Here is an 18,001-nt window from a genome sequence, read left to right as displayed (position 1 = left end):
AACTCGGGGTGTACCTGCCCATCTCCTGGGTGAGGGGCTGTGACCTCGGGGCCCAGCCCCCGCCCCAGGCATCCCCCCATCAGAGGTATGATCCTCCCTCGCTGGCGGCTCAAGGGCCACGTCACGGCTTAAGCACTGGACGTGTGCCTGGTGGTCCCCCACTTGGAACAGGGGCACCGACGACCTCTGAGCCCTAATCACACTTGGCTGAGCAGACGCCTCCTTGGCACACTGCCCGGTGACAGCTCACTCCCCAGCCTCTGGCCCCTGCCTCCCCCCCCCCCCCACCACCCCTGGCCCTCAGCCCCTGGCCCTCAGCCCCTGATCCCTGGCGCTCGGCCCCTGATGCCTGGCCTCCAGCCCCCGTGCCCCGGCCCTGTAACACAAGTCATAGAGACCTTGCTCAGCCTTTCCAAGGCTGTGAAGGTGCTTCCTCGCCTCCTTCTGTGAGCAGAGATGGGTCACAGGAGGGTTTGGCGTCGGCTGTTTGTGGGCCTCGCTTACCACCCAGGCCCCTTCCAGGCCGCTAAGGACAGGTGACAGAAGGGCCACGCCCACTGGCCCGTCCCTCGGCGTCCATGTGGCCCCCGCCTGAGGGCTGGTCCCTAATTTGCTGGACCGTGCCCAGGGGCCCAGCTGCACCCCACTCCCCGTCCCTCGGGACCAGCTGCGCCCAGCCCCGTTGTGCCTCTTCTGGTAGCCCATGTGGTGGAGTGACCGCTTAACAGCCACGGCCTCGGGATCACACACCCGATGACCAGCAAGGCTGCCTGAGGGGGTACCAGGCCCTGAGGCCTCAGCCCCTCCCCTGGGGGACAGAGAGGTGCACCCCGAGTTCTCACAAACACAGGACAGCTCACAGAGGGGGGCTGCCTGAGCCAACCAGAGCGCCTGGCCCACAGTGCCCGGGGGTCGCCTGGCCCTCCACCTGCAGCCAGGCAACCCCTGGACCAGCGCCCGCCTGGCCCTGAGCAGGAGCAGCCTCTCCGCCTCGCGGGGCCGGCCACGGTGCCCCCATCGCAGTGCCCAGGCCACCCCTGTGCTGGCTGGCCTCCTGGGTTGGCCCGCCACCCAACCTGGCACCGTCCTCTCCCACACAGGGGGCTTAAGACTCTTGTCCCCCATCGCTGACCCCCAGACTTCCCGTCATCCAAGGCCCCCGGCCCGGCCCACTACGGGCCTGGGCGCAAGTGCTGTCATCTAATGCCGCTAATTAAGTCATTTTAAATATTAGGTCACTTTTTGAGCAAGTGACATGATTCACTGTTTTTAAAGACTTGTTTTGGAAACGCGCAGAGCATCCCCCGTCCCAGCACCGCCGCAGAAGCGCGGAGACGGGTCTGCCCGAGCCCCGGGCCCCGCCAAGGGCTCAAGGCTCGCAGGACGCTGGCCCGGGAAAGATGCTCGACTAAGAAGTCGCGCGTTCCGACCCCCAGTCGGAGTTCTTAAGAGAAGTCTCGATTCCAGGGGTGTCGGGCAACCCTCCTGGGTCTTCATTGCTCGGCGCCCCTACACCCACCAGCCCTCGGGGAGGAGGCCCAGCAGGCGAGAGGAAAAGCAACCCCTGGCGGGTGGGAGAGCCCAGGGAGAGTCCGGATTCCTGGAGCGGGATTCGTGGCGTGACCCAGGCTTCCCCGAGAGCTCCCGCAACGGCAGAGGGGACCCCTCGCCCGTCTGGGCCACAGTCACATTCTGCTGGGAAGGGCTGGGTCTGGAGAACCCCTGGTTCTCCTCCCCCAAAGCCCCCACAAAGGCAGAGGCCCGGGGAGGGGCAGCCAGGGGCTGCGGGTCTCGGTGCGCTCAGCCCTGGGGAATGCAGGCCGGTGTTTGCAGGGCGGGCCGGCGAGTTCCTGCCGTGCCACAGAAAACCCCCCTTGCTCTCCTCGTTACTGATCCTCTAAATTTGTCATTGTTCTTTGTTCTTTTCAAAGAAGAGTTTCGGGCCCCTATCTCATTTAATCCTCCTCTCAGCCCGGCAGACAGACAAGGCGGGGCCACAATGGGCCGTCCTGGTGGGGGCTCGGCAGAGCCGGGCCCAGGGCCGCCAGCGTCAGCGCTGGGCAAGGTGAGCCCCAGCAAGGTGAGCCCCGAGCCAATGGCCCCGGGTCCACGTGGCTGTTTCACGTTTTGTGGCCATTTCCATTTGGTGTTAACAGTCACCCCGCGAAAGCGGTGGAGGAAATCATGACCATGAGCGAGAGGAGGCCTGGGGTCCCCGGGCTGGGGTGGGTGAGGACTCGTGGCTTTCCCCGCCCGCCCCGGCCAGCGTGATTCCGCCGTGCGCGTGGGTGCGGCCGCGGCACCCGCCAAACGCAGTGCCGCGGAGCCCGGACGCCGCCTGGTGGACGCCAGAACCAAGCACGAGTGTGTTGTTTCGGCCTGCCCATCGGAACTGTGCGCTTGCTTTCTGTACTGGGGATTCCTCGCCCTGAAATCTGGGAACATGGTGGCGATTTTCTGGTGGAACGCGACGGAGCTTAGTCTCATCACCTGACACCCCCGGCCCACGCCAGGCAGCGGGGGGGTCGCCCACAGCCGTGTGACGCCATCACCAGACCCAGAGGCCCGGGCGGCTGACGGCGGCCCTAGCAGACGGGCGAGGGTGCGTGGGGGCGGCTGCCAGGTGGGCGCGGAAGGGCCCTCTGGAAGGCCTGCTTTGTCCGGCGTCTCTGTGTGTCGTGGGTGGCAAGTTGGAGGGAGCTGGAGGCGGGGATGGGGGGGTGGGAGGAGAACCAGGCCCAGCCCTTCCCAGCAGAATGTGAGCTCGGCAGGGGCAAACCCCCGAAATCTGCTGAGACTCCCCGTCTGTTGGTTCACTGTTCATCAGAGCAGCTCAGAAAATGGAGTAAAACCTCCTTAGGGCAGTATTTCTGGGATTCTGTTACAGTTCAAAACAAAGGATGTTGTTTCTTTGTGCGAGTGTCCGGTGTCGGCTACGCACCCCTCCTGGGCGCTTCTCTGCACACCTGGCACCACTGGGCCTCGGCGTGGGACCCCCAGCTGTGCCATGGGGTCCTTCTTAAGGGACCCCCAGACTGTGTACAGGAGCCCCCGGGCTGTACCCAAAAGCCCAAGATGACTTTGCCCGCTTCTTTGACTCAGGAGACCTCCTGGTAGATGCTTCTGCTGGGAGCAATTAGTTTCCCAAACAGCAATTAAGGAGTTTCTGCAGTAACTGGCAGCGGCCTGCGTGCTGACCTATTTTGGCTGGCTCCTCGCCGCCCGGCTCGCTGCGCGCCCGCCAGCCCGCTGGAGTCTCGCTGCCCGCATTCCTCTGCGGTGTGTCGTCGCGTTCTCAGCCCCACATGAAACACCTACTCGCAAAATGCTCTTTAAACAAGCGCGGAGTTCAGAGTCCCTGGGGCTCGTGTTGTCTTATTTCATATAGTTTTTCACAAAAGGGAATGTGCAGACTGCTTTTTCTTCTAGAAAGTTCCCAGTGTTCTTGAGCCACCCTCCAGAAGTCAACTTGAACATTTTCTTCTGAACCTAAAATATACCAAAGAAGCTGCGAGGTGACGCCAGGCGGGCGAGGCCCTGGCAGCGCCTCCCAGCTGGCTGCACAGCCCAGCAGAGCCAGGCCCGAGGCTCAGGAGCCTCTGAGCCTCGCCCTCGCCCCCGGAGGCTTCCTCTGCGGCCGCTCCCCTTGCTCTCCGTTGGAGACGTCCATGTTGGAAAGGGGAGAGTCATAATTTTCCTTCCCGCTCGACCTCGGCAGTGGTCAGGTTCACCGCAGAGCCGGAGCCACCGGGCAGCCTCCCTGGGCTGCAGCCTAAAGCCACAGAAGTGCCTGCCCGGCCCTCAACCATCACCCCTGACCACTGTGGTCGCGAGAGGTGGGCAGGGAGGTGGGCGGGCCCAGCCGCAGCCCAGGAGAGGTGGGCAGGAAGGAGGGAAGCCAGCAGACTCTGGGGCTCGAGTCCTTCACGGTCATGGCCAAGTTTCTGTGACTGAGCGCCGGGGGGCAGGGAGGGGGAGGGGCAGGAGATTCCAAACCCTAATTCAAAACAAGCAACGGAAGAATCCGGCGTCTTGTGTTCACTCTCACAGTGCCCTGTGCCCCTGCCTGCTGGTGGGCTCCAGCGTGCTGGCCTGCGTTTACTGTCCATCTGGCACCCCTGCGCCTCAGTCCTGTGCCCATTTGGCCGTCGGGGGTCTGAGGGCTGTGGAGAGCCCGTTCTCCCAGCACACTGTCTCCTGCGCTGCCCCTCGTCAGTCCCGCCTTCTCCCTGCGTCCTCCCTGCGCCGCTAGGACACACGAGCGTGCTAGGCCAGCCCGTTAACACACACGCGTGTGCACACTTCACAGCAGGCTTGAAGTGGAAGTCAGAGCCCAAGCTCACCTTTCAAAATTGTGTGATTCCCAAAATAACTCTGGACTGCCTTCCCATAGAAAGCGCTGGAAACAGTGTTCGGAGGCCAGCCCGCCAGCTCTCCCGAGCTCTGGGCCTAGTGCTGGCCGTCCTCGGGAGTGGCGGTGGCCAGGCCCCCGCTCCAGCTGCGCCTGTGTGACCGCGGGCACGCGTCCTGCCAGCTTGTTCTGCAGAGTAGATTCGCCTCCGGGAGCCAAGACCAGGCCAGGTGTGTGAAGGGAGATTCCCGCAGCAGATGCCTGTGGGGACTCTGCAGGTCCTTCTGCGCCACGAGAGGTGGCAGGTGCCCAGCAGCCGGGTGCCTGTGAGGGAGTTTCCACCGGTGAAGAGGTGGAAGGTGGGGGAGGTTGTCCCCATACTGGGGCTGCCCGTCACCCCAGGGATTCCTGAGAGCCAGAGAAAGGCCCTGGTTCGTGGCCACCACGGAGGGTCCCTGGCACTGTCCTTGGAAAGACTCCTCCTTCACATCCTCTCACGGTTTCCACAGCTGGGAAGGGGCAGGGAGCAGGCAGTGTCCAAAGGCCACCCCCAGGTCCTACTCGGCCACCACTCTCTCAGCCCCTGCAGAAGACAGGCCCGTCCGCCCTCAGCCGGGCGCCTCCTGGCAGCCCGGCCCCCCGGCCACCGGCGTTACCGCCCCCTCCCCCCGCCGCCCCGCAGCCCATCTGGGAAGGAACCCAGAAGAGCCCGCGTGTGTGTCTGCCAGAGCTTCAAAGGAAAAGAAGCAAAACAAACAAGCCCGCGCGGGGGTCTCAGCTCCGACACATGGACGGGGAGAGGCCGAGCGGGCCGTGTCCTGTCCTGGGAGTATGCCAGCGCTGCTGCAGGGGCCTGACGCGCCCCCCCCCCCTCCTCGCCACAGGGCCCGCGGCGCCCCCGGAGGCCGAGCACAGGTGCTGTGCAGGGGAGCACGTGGATTCAGAGAGCAGCGGGGCGTGGGTATGAAAATGGAGCTGAACAGTCCGTTTTTATAGGAAACTTAAAACACGTTTTGAGAAAAGCCGGGCTGGCCGTGGCTGCTGCTGGTCAGGCCCCGGGCCCGCCAGGCGCCCCTCCCGGCCGCATCTCGGCCCCTGGAAGAGCCTCGTCCACAGAGGACTCTGCGTGGCGACGGGCTCAGGCCCGTTGTTCCGTCGTCTGCGGACTCGCCGCGCAGGGGCCGGTGACGGCTGCCCCGGCTGTGCCCCGTCCACCGGCCGTCCGAGCGCCTCCCGGAGGCGGGAGTGGCCTGGGCCAGCCAGAGTTCCTCGACTCCGAGTGGGCAGCCTCCTCAGCCCGGGCCCAGAGCAGGGCCCTGCTAGCCCCGGGCGGTCAGGCCCCTGCGCCTTCGCAGGACACACAGTGTGTCCTGCAGTGGGCAAGCAGGCCAAGAGGGGACATGGAAGCGGGTCAGGGTCAGGAGGGGCCCCCACGAGCGCAGGTGGCCTGGTGACACTGCGGAGTCGGCGGGCGCAGCCCAGGGCCCAAGGCTGGTGCCGGGAGCGCCGGGGAGCCGTCCGGGGCAGACGTCGGCATTCGCCAGCCTCGGGCAGCCCAGGACGGCCAGGGCGGGCACCGCCGCGGGGGCTTGGGGGCTTGGGTGCACGCCGACCCCGGCCTCCCTCCCGGCTGCCTGACGGCCTCACGGCCCTCACGGGGTCGGCGCTGCGTGCGTCTTGCAGCCGGCGGACGTGTTACTGCTCTGGCTGATTGAACAGTTAGCGGGAAAGACTGCAGCTGGCGGGGGGAGGTGGAGACAGAGCAGGGCCGGACCGGAGGGCATAGCGGCGGGGAGAGCCCGCTGAGATGCTCGTGGGCCCCAGCGGGGGTGGGGGCGACAGCGGGGGGCCAGCGGGGGTGGGGGCGACAGCCTGGACGCAAACCTTCGTCCAAAGGCGCGGGAAAGGGGCTGTGGGTGGATCGGCCGCTTCCGCTGAAGCCCAGCCTGGGCCGGAGCAGGGAGGGGGTCAGGGCCTCCCGGGGGGACGACAGGCCCGTGAGGGCAGCTGAAACACCCCCGTGGCTAATGTGAAGATCGGGGGACAGTGCAGAGAGCCAAGGAGACCCGCGCGCTTCCGGCCTGGGAAGAAGGACCCGCTCCCTGAAGGCCGCTCTGGACTCGGCCCGGGGACGTCTGCAGCCCCTCCCCGCCCGCCCGGCAGGGGGAGCCGTGGGGCCACGGGGTCACATGTGCTCAGTGAGGAGCTGGGTTTGTGTTTGGCTTGTTTGTTTGCTTGTTTGTTTGTTTGTAATATCTGCAGAACAGTATTAGACGCCCGCCAGCGCCCATAAAGGGAAGGAGGTGCCTTCTGGGCCGGCAGCAGCTGTGTCTGTGGGGGCGGCCGCTGCGCCGAGACCCCACCCCGCCCCGCCCGGGTCTGCTGGGGGCCGGGGGGACCTCAGGCCGGTGTCTCCCTGTAACACAGGCGGGCCTCCGAGGGCCCGAAACTGGACGGAGCTGCCGGGGGTCGGCGTCTTGTTCCAAGTGGGTGGGCGAGTCGGGGCTCCCCCCCTTCAGCAGAAGAGCGTTGCCCTTGGGTCGGAGGGCAGGAGTCAGTGGTGGCGAGGGCAGCGCGTCACCTGACGACCACCAGGTTTGGGCCCACTGGCCCCGCAGCCGGGCTCCGTGGCTGCCTTTCCTGGGGGTCGTCCAAGCGCTCGCAGCACACAGCTGCCGCGCAAGGAGCCGTCTGAGCAGGAGCGCAGCGCTGGGGCCGCAGGGCCTGCCCGGGACAGCCCTAGCGTGTCCTCGTCACCTGCTGGCCTACAGCTCGAGGACCGGCGCGAGCCCAGTGGGTGTGTCTGTCCTCCGGGAAAGGCTGGGATCCCCTGGCTTAGTCATCGCGCTGCCTGCTCCAGTTCCGAGGCCTGGGGCGGGGCGGGGCTGCCGGTGCCAGACCTGACTGCACCACCAGGTCCCAGGGAACACAGGCCAGGTGCTGGCGCTGCCCAGCTGATAGCCAGGTGGCAGAGTCAGGAGTCAAGTGTGCGGCGAGACTGGACATGGGCAGGAAGGGAGGCCCCAGAGCGAACGCCACCCGCTGTCTTCGCTGGACGTGCGCAGCATGAGCCGGAACGCCTGGTGCGGTGCCTCCGTGGGCAGGGCCGGGCCCCGGGGCGGGCACAGAGGGACCTGGGCTCCGCGGGCTGGAGTATGAGCACCTCCGGCCCAGGCTCAACCCCGCCTTGGGGTGGAAGCCCTGAGCCCCAGTCCTCAGCACTCCTCCTCAGTTAAGTCAACTTCCGAACCAGGCAAAGCAGCCCTTGTGGGCTTCCCAAGGCTTCCCGCTACAGACGTGAAAGGCGGAGACATGTTCAGGGCCCAGGAGGTGGGCAGAGACACAGCTGCAGGGCTCAACAGGCACAGTCAGGCCTCCAGGCACTGGGAGCCCAGCACCCCTCCTCCTGCAACCCCCGGCTTCTGAGGAGCAAGGAATCCGGAAGGGACGGAGACTATGTCAAGGGTCCTTGATGGCCCGGCAGAGCCCAGGCGGGGCGGCTGTTCCAGCCTGGGGGCAGCCCGCTGCCCACAAGGTCCTCAGGCCTGCCCTGGTGTTTTCTGCTGGGTGGCCTTGGAGACTGCCATGACTGCATTCCTTCCCGAAGCTTCTGAGGGCACTTACGGGTCGCTGCCAGGGAGAAGGGCCGTCTGTGAAGGGCACAGAGCTCAGCGATGGGCGGGAGGGAAGCTGGCCTGCAGCCGAGCCGTCGAGGGTGGGAGGGGGCTGGAGCTGCCAACAGGGGCTTCCGCCCAGGGCTGGAAGGAACCCCGAATCCCGGGTCACCGGAAGCATGGCTGCCTCTGGTGTGTCTGGGGAAACAACAGGCCAGGCAGCCGCAGAATCTGCCTCCTGTTTGCCTGTGGCACGTCCAGGCCACCGACCCATGGCGTGGCCGTGACTAGATGCCATGGGCTCAGCCTGGCCACCCAGTGCCTCCCGCGCCCCCAAGCTCAGGCCTCGCTGATCTCTCCCACTTCCCCCATAGCTGGGAACTCCATCCAGGGACCCCGTCCCTACAGATGTGAGCCGGGGGGTCCCCGGGCTGGCCACGGTGCCTGGACCACATAAGGGACAGGACTCACCTTTGCCACCCCAGGGCAGCCGTCGGGGTTCAGGTTAAAGCGGCCGCTCAGAGAAGAGCTGCTCTCGGCCCGTGCTCCCCACCGCTGCCCTCCCGAGCGGGCCTTGCCGCGTTCACGCTAGGGAGGGTGATGCCTGCTGGGAGCCCCCGAGGCCAGGCCTGCTGCCCAGCACGGCCTCGCCTTGTGCCCGGGGCGGGCTGGCCAGCAGCAGCGTGTGCAGCGCTCGAGGGCGTGTCTGCAGGGAGGACGGCTCTGCACTTGGCCTTGGGGCAGCAGGGCCTGGGTCTCGGCTTTGGGGAGCAGGGCTGCTCGCTGGCGGCTCCGGCACGCTGGTGTCCCGGCACCCCCGCCCGCGACCTGGCCGCACCGGCCTCCTGTTTGCGGCCGTCCTATTGCCATGGTACCGGCTCTTCCTGCCCTTTGTTGTGCGGTGGCCCCGGCTCTGTTTTGAAAGGACAGGAGCATAATACAAGCGGATGTGAAAGACGGGCCAGATGACATCACTGAATGTTTGAGGAAGTCCTCTCTTTTGGATGTTTATAGCCCGCATGCTAGTTGTTTGCGATGTGATAAGAGCACTTTTGATACATGGGAGGAATCACAGCCTCGTTGCCCAGACAACACGCATGAGTTTTCATCTGAGGCCCACGTGACTGAAAGGGAACAGGCGGTCCTGGCGTGCGTCCCGAGCGACCTTGGCTCAGTGCTTGACCTTGGGTACACGTTCAGCTGGTTGCGCTGCTTAAACCGCGCCTCTGCCAGCCGGTCGCTGAGTTCATGTAGGGAGAGCGTCACCGCCAAGGAGGGGTCAGCACGCTGCGCCTTCCCCACGGACTCTTAAGGGGGGGAGATGGGTCACACACGGAGCTTGACCGTGCACCTGTGATGGCCTCGGCTGTCACCGGTCTGAACTGCGGGTGAGAGATGTACCCCCCTTCATCCCAACCACCCCCAAGAGGCAGGACCCGCAGATCCCACACATTTTGCAAAGGGGGAGACTGAAGGGCAGGTTGGGGGGACCCCTCACAAGCCACGGTGTGCTCCATGCAGCCCCGCCCAGCTGCCCTCCACACACGCCCCAGAGAGGGATGCCCAGCGCAGCCGGAGACAGCGCCTCCAGCCCAGGAGCAGCACCCCAGCTCCAAGGTTGAAAGGCTGGGCTCTGTTCCACGGACAGCCCCCAGGCTTCTCCCGCCTCCCCGGTTGGGCTTGCGGTTTCCTACCTGACAAGGTACGGGGTGAAGCGTGCTCACGAGAAACTGCATTTCCGTTTTGAGTCTGGGTCGTCTCCGGGCTGGGGCCTGTGGTGGTCCTCTCTGCTGGGGTTCAGCAGGGGCGGGCCGCTGTCCCTGCAGGCTGGAGTCACCCCAGGGAGGATGCAGCGGGGCGCACCCCGTGACTTGGGGAAGAGCCGTCTGAGACAGAATGACAGCTGTGCCGCCCGGAGGCGCGAGCATGCTAGCTCAGAATTAGCCTTGTCGGTGGGGTCAGCTCCAAAGCTCGGCGGGAACCCGCCTAGGGCAAGCCTGGCACCTGCCGGGGATGCTGCAGTCACTGCCGCCCGAGGTCCCCGCGTGACGCAGACTTAGAAGGGCTGAGAGTCCCGCTGGGGAACAAGGATGTGGGGGCGGCCACACACTGTTGGACTCTCCAGGCAGGGGTCTGTGCAGCACCGGGTGGGCGCGGCCGCCCCTTTGGGGCTCAGAGATGGGGCCACCGCCCCAGGAGACGTTTCCACAGTGACAGAGTCAGTTTTGGCCACAGACCTCCCCCCACAGTGGGGAGACACCCCTGGGCGCACAGCACGGGCAGCCCGCTGCCCGCTGCTGAGACGCCTCCGGGGGCCGCCGGGCATGCCGCGCGGCGCAGGGAGAGGGCAGGACAGAGACTCAGGCGTGCCGCCCCAGGAGCCCGCCCGGCAGGTGCGCACGGCGTCTGTGCTTCGGTGTGGACGCGACTCCCGCCCCAGAGGCCAGGACTGATTCAGAGACGGCAGCCCGCACTGAGCCCCGAGCCTGCCCAGGCAGACGGCCGGCCCCGAGCGTGCCGACACAGAGCAGCGCCCGCCTGCCCGGGCCGGCCCTCACCGCCCAGAACAGAAGCCTCACTGTGCCGGGGAAGCGCCCTGCTCTGCGTCTGTAACTCCAGCTTCTCGGGGTTTCCCCCCCAAATTCAGCGGGGCACGGGGCAGGGGGCACGAAGCTCTTAAACTGGGCGCCCTCAGAAGAAAAAGCCCAGAGAGGCGCATCCACCTCGTTTCTCAGGAACAATGTCAGACACTCGCCAACGCCAAGCTCCGCCTTCTGCTCGCTGCCCGGGACCAGCAGCAGCCGCACGGGCCAGCCGGTCAGACGGCGGCGGGGCCTCGCCCAGTCGGGCCTTCCCAGGAGCAGCCGGGACGCGCCGGGCGGCACGAGCCGGGCAGGGCGAAGCTCCTGTGGGCGGCTCCCAACACCGAGACCTGGCCACATCCCAGAGGCCACCAGAATGACTCAGCAGGGACAGCCTCGCTCAAACCCGCCTCCCGAGGGGCGATGCTCATTATTTGTTCGACGGGACACTGACTCTTGAAGGCATTGGGTGCTGACCGCGGCGTGAGTGTCCAGCCGGCTGCAGCACCAGCCCTGGCCGCGGCGGGGTGCAGCTCCTCCCCCGGCGGGGCGCGGGTGCAGGGCGACTGAGCAGCGGGAGCGGTCCGGGCGCCACCAGCTGTCTTCCTCCACCGGGGTCTTCCTCCCCCAGACCCGGGTCGGTGCACAGGCCTCCCATCTCCGGCCTCCGCGCAGCTCAGGCTGCCTCCCTCCAAGCACAGTGAGTCCTCGCTGCTGCTCAGGCTGAGCCTGGCCAGGCTGCCTGGACCGGCTGGGGTCACAGGGAGCATGGGCACCCGCGGCTCCGCCCACTCACTCCGTACCCCACGGATTTATGGGTGATTTTGGAGAAAGTGGGGGTCTTCAGAAATAGCCATGTGCCATGGCCAGCAGGAACATCTGCAGCTCAGAAGAGTGAGTCGTGACGCTCTGGCTCCAGGGCGTGTGGCCTGAGGGGTCGCAGCCCGTCTGGAACAGGGCACCTGGGGTGGGTGGGCACCCTGAGGTGCCGTGTGCAGGGGTTTCCAGTCCTTGACATCCATGTTGTGTGAGAGTTTCACGGAGCCTCCACTGGAGCTGACGGAAGAGACCAAGGGGGGACGGTGGGCACAAGGGACGGCGGGGCCGAGGTGGTGAGCGTCTCAGCGCCGAGACACCCATGGGCTGCAAGCCTGTGCCCCCAAGACTCCTGTGGAACCCCGACTCCCCGGGGCGGGGTCCAGGAGGTGGTGCCTGTGGGGTTGCTGGGTCGTGGGCGGAGCCCAGGAATGTGAGGGGCCCTCGGGACCGCCCAGCTTTCCTGCCCTCAGCTGCCCAGGAGGACTCAGCCAGACCGGGGGTGCCTGCCCAGGCCCTGCTTCTGCAGGGCTGCAGCCTCGGGCCCAGCCTCCAGCCCCGTGGGGTAACCGGCGCAGTGCTGTTTATGGCACCTTGCGGCCTTCCCGCTTCTCGCTGGGAAGCCGCCTCGCCAGGGCTCGCTTGGCTTCATGCTCAGAGGCCTCTGAGGCCCTGCAGGGGACCCAGCCCGCTGCTCCTGAGTCCAGCCGCACAGCCGGGGTCTCTGTTGTCAGGTACCAGGTCCCTCGGGAAGGCAGGTCTGGAAGGAGGTTGGGAAGACCCCCGAGGAGGAAGTTTCTGGACACGCGTCCCAACTGTGCCGAGTGGCTAGAGGCCGGTGCGTGGCGCACGGCTCCCCACCCTGCCCTCCGTTCGCCCCGGGAGACCCCACGACACCCCGCGCTCCCTGCCCCGAGAGCAGGGCTGCCACTCAGAGTGACCCGCGGGGAGCCACACCCTCTGCTCGCGCCTGCCTGTCTCCACCCGCACCAGACCCGCCCGCCCTGACATCACTCCGCCCCGCCAGGTGTTTCCAGGGAGGCTGTCTCCTGTGCGGGCTGGAGCTGGCCCCCCTCGCTCGGGGCAGGAAGGCACCGCAGGCCTGGGGTCGGCTGTGGGGCGGGACGTCCTTCTCCTGACTGGAGACTGGCCGGGGTTGCCGTCCCCCTCACTCTGTGCCAAGCGGCGCGTGTTCCAGAAAACAGGCGTTTCTCTACCCGCGCCTGCCCCTTCCAGGGGCCTGCTCCTTCCAACACCCACCTGCACCCCCTCACGGCCCTCTGCCCGCTCCGTGGGCCTGAGCGCCTGCAGCGCACGAGCCGGGCATCAGGGCGGGTCGCCTTGTGGATGGCGGACCTCGGAGAACACCCCCGGGAGCTGCCTGAGCAGAAAGAGGTGATGTCAGTGCTCATGAAAGCAAATGAAAACAAGGGCCTCCCAGGTGACTCAGGGGCCCCAGGCCAGGCCCCGGGGCACGTCTGCTGGCAGCCCAGCCAGAGGAGGCCCCGCCGGCCGGGGCAAGCCCTCGGGGGTAGGGAGCTGGCACCCCAGCCCCGGCGCATCTCGCCTCCGAGAACGACCTGAGTTCGTGGTCAGCCCCGCTGCCCGGGCAGGTGGCCGCCGGTCCCCGCCCTGCCCGCCTCGCCCCGCCCGAGGGAGGCCCGAGCCCGGTGCCGCCGCCTGTGCAACAAAGAGCGGAGTTGGCCGCGGGCCTGCCCGCCGCTGGGCACAAGACCGGGCCCCGAGAAGCCCGGCCCGCGTTTCCTCGGCCACGCACTGGGCTCGGGTTCCATGCTGCAACGACTTCCTCCCCTTCGAGGGCTGCGCGTGAGGAAATGGCTCCCGCGTCCTGCCTGATTGATGGACGGGCTTGCCGGGGGCCGCGCCCACTTGGCCTCTCTTCCGAGCCGGGAGAATTCTGAAAAGCCCGTCCTGACCGGGCTGGGGACAAAGACAAAGGCCCGTGCCGCGCGCTCGGGCCCCGGACCAGCCTCCAGGAGGGCCTGCTGGCCGCGAGCGTGGGCCTGCTCCCCGCAGGAAGCGGGGTGCGGCTGGGCAGTCCGGCCAAGACCGCCGTGGGCCCCCGCAGAGGCCGCTCCTTTGGCTGGAAGCGTGCTGGCTGGGAACGGCTTTCTCGGAGAAGAGTTTCTTGGAACATGGGGAGGACAAAATATTCTTTGTTTTAGGACAAATGGGTTTTGTTCTTGCGTCTTCATAGAAACCGGTGGCGACTCGCTGCCTGTGTGAGCCGAGCGCGGGGGCGCCTCCGGGACGTCCACCCAGCGCCGCTGTCACCGGTTCGGCTCCCCGAGTCCCTGGACGGGCACCCCAGTAGCCGCAGAAATAGCCCCTGAGCCTGCACCTTTGTTTCCGCGCCGGCACTCACGCCGTTGTTTAAACCTATTTTTAAACGTAAACATAAGGACAAATGTGCCTTTGGGGGAAGCAACAATGAGCTGTTTTATGGACTTTGGAAATGGGGCCACACCTCGGGGAGCCCCCTCTCTCACGGGCGGGTGAGGGGAGCCCAGCCCTGCCTGGCGGCGTCCGCACCCTGGAGGGCGGCAGGGATGGTCGGGTGCCGCGTCGCCCCAGGCAGGCAGTCAGCGCGGCCTCGTCCCCTCCAGCGCCCGCTGCCCCGCGGGTCCCCGGGCCGCCCCCTCGGCATCAAGGGCAGGGCAGGGTCTGTGGGCTCGAGCCCAGACTGTCGCTCCTGGCTCCAAAGCTGGACGTGGTTTTCCTTGGAAGATTCTGTTCCCGAGGCCACGGGGGCGGTTTGGCCGCGTCTGGAGGGACTGGCCGCCCGCCCGGCAGTGGGGCCCCGCGGGTCCTAAGGGTGGGTGCAGACTCACCCACCCACAGTGCTGGGTGCCCTGACGTCAGAATCGGAGCTGTCCCCGGGGCGGGATCAGACGCTGGGCAGTGCTCCGGGTTGTGGGGTGACGCGCCCGTGGGTCTCACCCTCCGCACCGTAATCTAGATCCGTGGGCGGGAAGGCTGACCACTGCCCGCAGTCCCCGCCCGCGTGCTCCGCGCCCGGCCACGCCCACGCGCGCCTGGCCTGGAGCAGACAAGCAGCACACACCCCCCACGCACGCGCGGGGCTGGCCGGGGCTGGCGGTGCATGAAGGGCGGAGCCTCTGGGTGGTGCCCCTGGCGGGAGAGCCGCGGGCCGGGGTGAGGGCCACAGGCCCGGCTTCCAGAACGCAGCACGGTGGGCGTGCGCCTTCTCCCCGTGGATCCAGCGTGCGCCTGCAGCGAGGAGAAAACCTGTCGATCGATTTGAAGCCATTGACATCATCCGGCCACCGATGCATGTGGGGTGTGCGGTGGCTTTACAATCAGAATTAAAAATAGCCTGTGACAGACGGAGAAAGTGAGTCTGAGGCGTCCCCTGCCCTGTCCAAAGGGGGGTGAGTGAGTCACGCATAGCCAGGGCCACCTGCCAAACCACCTGATCACGCCAGGCCTCCGTGCGCAGCCCGGGCCGCCGGTGCCAGAGCCAGGGCACGCCCTGCCTTCGCGGCCTGGTCTGTCCGCACCAAGGCCTCGGCCGTGGCGGGAAACGGTGAGCCCTGGGGAGAAGCCCGAGCCGTAGAGACTGGCAGAGGCCGAGAACGCGTTCTGGGGCCAAGAGGGGCCGGCCCTGTCGACTGGGTGGGGCCGGCAGCCCCCCAGACGCCTCCCGGGCCCTCTCTCCGGCCAGAGGGCCCAGTGCCTTGGGGCCTTGCGCTCTTTAACGCTGTGAGATGTCCAGGTGTCTTGAATTCTTCCAAGCAGGAACGGGTCCTAGCCAGGCTGAGAAGCGGGGTGTGGACCCAAGAGAAGGGCTGCCTGGGTACAGAGCGAGTCACCTCGGGGTGCGGCCAGGCTTCTCCGTGGGTGGCTCTGAGCGTCCCCGTGGGGGGCAGCGGGGGGGGGCGGGGGGCGGGACGGGTACTGGCAGGCGCTCACACAAACACGGCCATGGGTATCTCGGTGGAGGCCAGGCTCAGAGGTGCTGGAGGGGCAGGTTGTGGGGTGGCCGGCGGCAGTGGGGTGCGGCTCCTGCCTCTGCCAGGGGCGCCTGACCCAGGGCTCTGCGGGGGCGGTGGGCTGGGCAGCAGGGCCAAGCCCCACAGGTGCCCCCAGGCAGGAGAGCAGCCCAGCCCATCATCGCTCCCCAGGCCCCATGTTCATCACTGGGATCCCCAAGCCGCGCCCGCCTCCGGGCACGCCCCTCACTGGGCAGAAGGCGGCGCTGCCCCCTGTGCAGGGAGGGTGGGGGTGTCGCTCTCATCAGAAGCACTTGCAGGCGTCTCCCGGGCTCAGCTGCCAGGGCCCTGGGTCCTGGTGTCCTCGGTGGTCCGGCCCCTGAGGCACCTTGACAAGTTGCCCACAGAGAGGACATCACCCCACGTGACCCCGGTGTGAACCGGGACGGCGGGTGACCATGAGGAGTGGATGCGGGTCCACGTGCACCCTGCTCTGGGCGCCACAAACGGGGAAGTAGGGGGGCCCGAGGCTGCTCTGAAAATCAGTCTTTTTTCAAAAAAGTTTCTTGAATGTTCTGCGCCGGTCGGTCTCTGGGCAGCCGCGGGGCCGGGGTGACGGGTGCAGCGCTGAGGGTGACGCTCTCCTCTTTTCTGATCCCACAGGGCGTGAAGAAGTTCGATGTGCCCTGCGGCGGGAGAGACTGCAGCGGGGGCTGCCAGTGCTACCCCGAGAAAGGAGGGCGGGTAAGTGACAGCCCCGGCCCCCCTCGCCGGCGGGAGGGCCTGGCGGGCCTCGGTCCAGCCCGCTCGCTTCCCTGCGGGTCGCGTGCAGCGTGTGCGTGTGTCCCCGCAGCGTGTGCGCCCGCCCCGAGCGCGGTGACGGAAAGCAACCGGGTCAGTTTATCCCGCGCCCAATAAGCTAGAAAGACGCTGATTTTCCTGAGCGCCGCTGAGCGCCTGTGACGAATGTGTGTGCGCGTGTGCTTGCCGCTGTGCACGTGCCGTCGTTGCACGTGGCGTTGCACGAGGCATGTTGGATGGAAACAGGACGTGGGGCAGCCGAGGAGCGTCTCCGCAGGGCCGCGCTGGGGACCTCCCAGCCGCCTGAGCCCTCCCGCCCAGTAGCCACATCCAGACACGCGAGGCAAAGGGAGCATGGAGGGTTCTCGCCACCGGACCGGAGGGCTTGGGCGTGGCCCGAGGTTGGGGGGCCCACGTGTCCTGAGGGAGCAAGGCTGCCCTGCTGCCTCCAAAGCTGATGCTGGAGCCTTGACGTGGCCGATTTTGTAAAATCCGCTTACCCCGGTGCGTCTGACGTCCCCGGGGCGCCAGCGGTGCGGGGTCTGCGGCCGGACCCTCGTCTCCCTCTGTGGGCCCACTTGTCCAGTGGAGGCTGTGCCGGGGGCCGTGCCTGCCCCCGTGTCTGTTGGAAGCAGAGATCACGGCCCCCGGGTTGCAGGCATGTTCCCACCTGCGTGCGGACACCAGCGTGTAAGCCCGCCTGGGGCGCACGCCGGGGCATCTCCATGGCTCCTGCCCGGGCCCCTCGGAGAATGCAGCTTGTGTCGGGGCGCCCGGGGCTCAGGTCCTCGCGTGGGGCTCACCGGGCGGGGGGAGGGGGCAGAGGCGGCACCTGGTGAGGTGCCCTGGCCGTCCACCGCCCGCACGCAGGGGCCCCCGGAGCAGTGGCTGTGTCCGAGGGGTGAGGCCTCTGTGCAGCGGGGACGCCGTGCTCCGGGAGTTGCTAGTGGAACATCGTGTATCCGCGTCGACCAAGGATAAGTCATTTTTAAATGTGTGAAGCCACTTGCACGATTTGGATCCCCCAGGCCTTTCCCCAGCCATGTGCCCGCAGCTGGAGGGACTCTCCACTGCGGGGGCGCCCCTCGGCGCCTCCCGGGGCAGGTGGACCAGTGGCCAGTGATTCCCGAGGGGCGCCCGGGTCCGGGTCACGCCCACACGGCGCCGTGCCGCTGATGGCCGGCGGGCGGAGCCACACGGCGGGCACAGGGGCGGGGCTCGTCCTGCCCACGCGTGGTCAGTCGGCGCGTGACAGCGGCTCCCGGGTGGCGCGCTTGTGAGAATCTTGTCTCAAGTAGAGGCAGCTCCTCCTGGTGTCTCTGTGAGGCGCCATTTTGCACAAAGCCCTCCTGTTTTGCGCTGGGTCATGGGAAGTCCTTGGGTGAGGCCCGAGGGCTCCCCGGAGGTCACCAGGAGGGAGTGCGGGAGGCCCCCGCCTGTCTCATTCAGGGCACAGCACAGGCCTTGGGACCTCCCACCCATGTCCGAGTCCATTTCTGCACCTTCCAAGCACCGTGGCCACCCGACCCCTCCGGGAGCTCGGTGTGAGCAGCGCAGCCCGGGGCCTGGCTCGCCCCTCAGCCCTCGAGACAGAGGCGAACAGCTCCCGGCCTCGTGGGGGGCTCGGCCAGGCGACAGGGGTGGCTGGAGGCAGGGGGAAGGGGAGAGGCGGGCACCGGGCCCTGCCTGGCTTCACGCTCTGCCCGTGCGGGCGTGTTGCGGGACACGCGTGTCCCTGAGACAGTCACCGGGCCTCGCGGCCCCCGGCCCCGCCCTGCACCCCAGCGTGTGTTGTCCCCTGGCCCCTCGTCAACGGGTCCGCCCAGCGGCCCCCGGAGGAGCGAGGCTGCCGGCCTGCTGTCG

At 67.3% G+C, this 18,001-nt stretch overlaps 1 protein-coding gene across 1 annotated transcript in view; it reads left to right on the top strand.

Moving 5' to 3' along the window:
• COL4A2 (collagen type IV alpha 2 chain) overlaps window positions 1–18,001 on the top strand; it is a 208,914-nt gene that overhangs the window by 10,058 nt on the left and 180,855 nt on the right. The window contains exon 3 of the mRNA XM_054701485.1: window positions 16,001–16,081. Coding sequence (XP_054557460.1) covers window positions 16,001–16,081 — 81 coding nt within the window. The remainder of the gene's footprint in view (window positions 1–16,000; window positions 16,082–18,001) is intronic.

The sequence above is a fragment of the Talpa occidentalis genome, unplaced genomic scaffold (genome assembly GCF_014898055.3).
Source record: "Talpa occidentalis isolate TD23 unplaced genomic scaffold, MPIMG_talOcc4v2.1 talOcc4.5, whole genome shotgun sequence".
NCBI lineage: Eukaryota > Metazoa > Chordata > Mammalia > Eulipotyphla > Talpidae > Talpa > Talpa occidentalis.
This window is presented reverse-complemented; position numbering and strand designations above follow the sequence as displayed.